Source organism: Frankliniella occidentalis, unplaced genomic scaffold, assembly GCF_000697945.3.
Source record: "Frankliniella occidentalis isolate FOCC.00 unplaced genomic scaffold, Focc_3.1 Scaffold271, whole genome shotgun sequence".
NCBI classification, from domain to species: Eukaryota; Metazoa; Arthropoda; class Insecta; order Thysanoptera; family Thripidae; genus Frankliniella; species Frankliniella occidentalis.
Window position 1 is genome coordinate 193,304 of NW_026267397.1, and position 2,367 is coordinate 195,670.

At 41.7% G+C, this 2,367-nt stretch overlaps 1 protein-coding gene across 1 annotated transcript; it reads right to left on the bottom strand.

Annotated features, from left to right (window-relative positions):
* Positions 1–225: 225 nt before the first annotated feature.
* LOC127750849 (uncharacterized) lies at positions 226–1,684 on the bottom strand. The gene is made up of 3 exons (XM_052273443.1): positions 1,486–1,684; positions 1,262–1,387; positions 226–1,172 (listed from the first exon to the last, which is right to left on the bottom strand). Exons 1-3 carry the CDS (start codon positions 1,658–1,660, stop codon positions 1,003–1,005), a joined length of 471 nt encoding a protein of 156 aa, XP_052129403.1. The 5' UTR covers positions 1,661–1,684; the 3' UTR covers positions 226–1,002.
* Between the last annotated feature and the right edge of the window lie 683 nt (positions 1,685–2,367).

Consider the following 2,367-nt stretch of genomic DNA (forward strand, 5'->3'; position numbering starts at 1 on the left):
GCGCCAGGCTTGGCCGATTCACGTTCAAACGAATATGACACAACATTCAAATGAACGTGACACGATTCACATCGAAACGAATGTGACGTCACATTCGTTGAATAACAGTGCAGTCCCAGACCGTTTGCCATAGAACCCAAAAAACATTGACACTTTTTTTTCCGTTTTCAAGGTAGCGCTGTAAAATTACTGAATAGCTGTCAGACTACAACATCGGTTGTAGAAGCTGTCATATAAATATTTCGGAGATTTTGAATTTTTTCCGTTTCAATATTGAAAACTGGGTGTTTCTCATGCATTTATCGTGAGTTTTTTCCTCATTTGAGGACGTTGTTTTGGATTATGTCTACAAATTTAAGCCCGGACTTCACTTTGCAAAGCAGTTACCCACGAAAACCTGTGGATTTGTAAAAATAAGGATAACTTTACAACCCTGCTGTAATTTTACAGTGCGCCCATTACTTCACATAAATTACAACATTCCTCGTAAAACTACAGCTTCAACCAAAATCATGGCTTTCGGATATGGTTGTTTTTTTCCCCAAAAGCCTGTAAAATGTTCAGCTGTAGAATTGCAATATATTTTTAATAAGACCCAGGAACTTTTTAGACGTCCTAGCGAGCGCAACGGGAGGCGTCAGGGGTAGCCCGGTGCGTGATAGTATGAAATATTTACAGTGCGCCATGAAAGCGCGCCCGCCGTGGGGGTGGGGAAGGTGGGGGGCGCATGGATTTGAGCTGCGTGTACGAGGTAGCCATTGAAAGGTTTTAGTGTCGCAGTGAATTTGAACTATTAATCTTTTTTAGTAAACATTCAATATTTGTTGAACCTAACTGCTATTACAAAATAACACTTCATATGGTCTTTATATAAAAACAAAAGGACATTTCATGGTCAAGGTAAGAAATAAAAATAAAAAACATTCAAAGGTCAAGTGGATAAAACTTAGGAACTGTGTTAACCAGTAATGATTACAGTAATTATTAGTATTGCAGTAATCACTATTGCTCCATATTGATACTCGCGGATACGAGAGTGGAGAAGCTTGACTCCTGGTCGACACCTGCTGGGTCTGGTTGGGCCGGGAATTGGATTTGGTGGTGATTGGCCTCGCCTTGTTGCTGCACGACTCCTTGGTTTTCCGGGCGCCGGAGCCAGCTGGTCATTCTCTCTGAATACAAAAGAATTTATTAATTGCTTCATTTGTATAAATTGAACTCTTTTTTAAAGAAATAACCGGTAATAACAAGATTACTTTACCAGATGCTTTGTTGTCTCTTGCGGCATTTCGTTCCTGGGCTATCTTTTGACGACAACTGCCCATGATGACATTTATACCGTTGGCAAATCCATTTTGGGGATGGAGCCCCCGATGCTCCATGTACACTGTAAAACAAACATATGAGTTAGAAACTCAAAGGATTTTCTAAAAAACATTTTCCTTCACGTCTATTTTTGGTTCTTGTCAAATGAAATTTTAACACCTTTGACAGCTTCATAAATTGGCTTTGGTAGCCCGATTTTGCCTGGCAGCAGCATGCCCCTTGCAGAGAGGTGCGGCATGGCAAGCACTCGCTCGGGTACCAGTAGCCGCAGCAGAGCCCCTAAGTACACCCCCATCTTCTTGTTGTTTCGGTGCATGGTTGACGTTACATGCATGTTGGCATAGCAGTTTATGCCAGGCACAAGTGCTTGCTGGAAAAATAAAAACAGAGGCATCACAAACTGAAACAAATGAAATTGCAAGAAAGATAAGAAGATAAAACAAGCAGGCCCACCCTTCCGCCAAACGGAGTTGCCAGCTCCACTTCGCTGCGCCGGCAACTCCGTTCGGCAGGGGCCGGGCCTGCTTGGCCTGCCGGCGGCCAGGGGTCCGTAACTTATCTTGAAAGTCCCCTTTAGCGGTACGTTATCCGTTAAAGTTATAACTTATAACTTGTGACCATACAATGAAACGTTAAGAGTTATAACTTATAACTTGTGACTATTGAATGAAACGTTAAGAGTTAGACTCAAAATGCCGGAACAAGCTCCAACTAGCACCAGAATAATTTTTGACGACCCATAACGTCAACTTTTATTGCAAATTGTTGGCTGAGCGATAGCGAAGCCTATTACTCCAGTGATGATCAAAAAGTTTCGTGTCTGTCTGTCTGTCTGTGTGTCTGTCTGTCTGTCTGTGTGTCTGTCTGTCTGTCTGTTTGTCTGTAAACACGATAACTCGAGAACGGGTTAAGTTAGGTATCTGAAATTTTTAGCGTAGCTTTGTAGAATAAAAAGCAAGAACGGTATTGATTTTGAGCCCTCTAGCTTGAAAATTGACCTGTCAAAAAAATCAGAAACGAAAACCCCAAAATATTACTTCT

Coding starts and splice junctions, on each gene's coding strand:
- LOC127750849 (XM_052273443.1), bottom strand. CDS start 1,660: ATGCATGTAACGTCAACCATGCACCGAAACAACAAGAAGATGGGGGTG. Junction 1,388..1,485: donor AATTTATGAAGCTGTCAAAG/GTGTTAAAATTT, acceptor TTTGTTTTACAG/TGTACATGGAGCATCGGGGG. Junction 1,173..1,261: donor AAGAGACAACAAAGCATCTG/GTAAAGTAATCT, acceptor TTTTGTATTCAG/AGAGAATGACCAGCTGGCTC.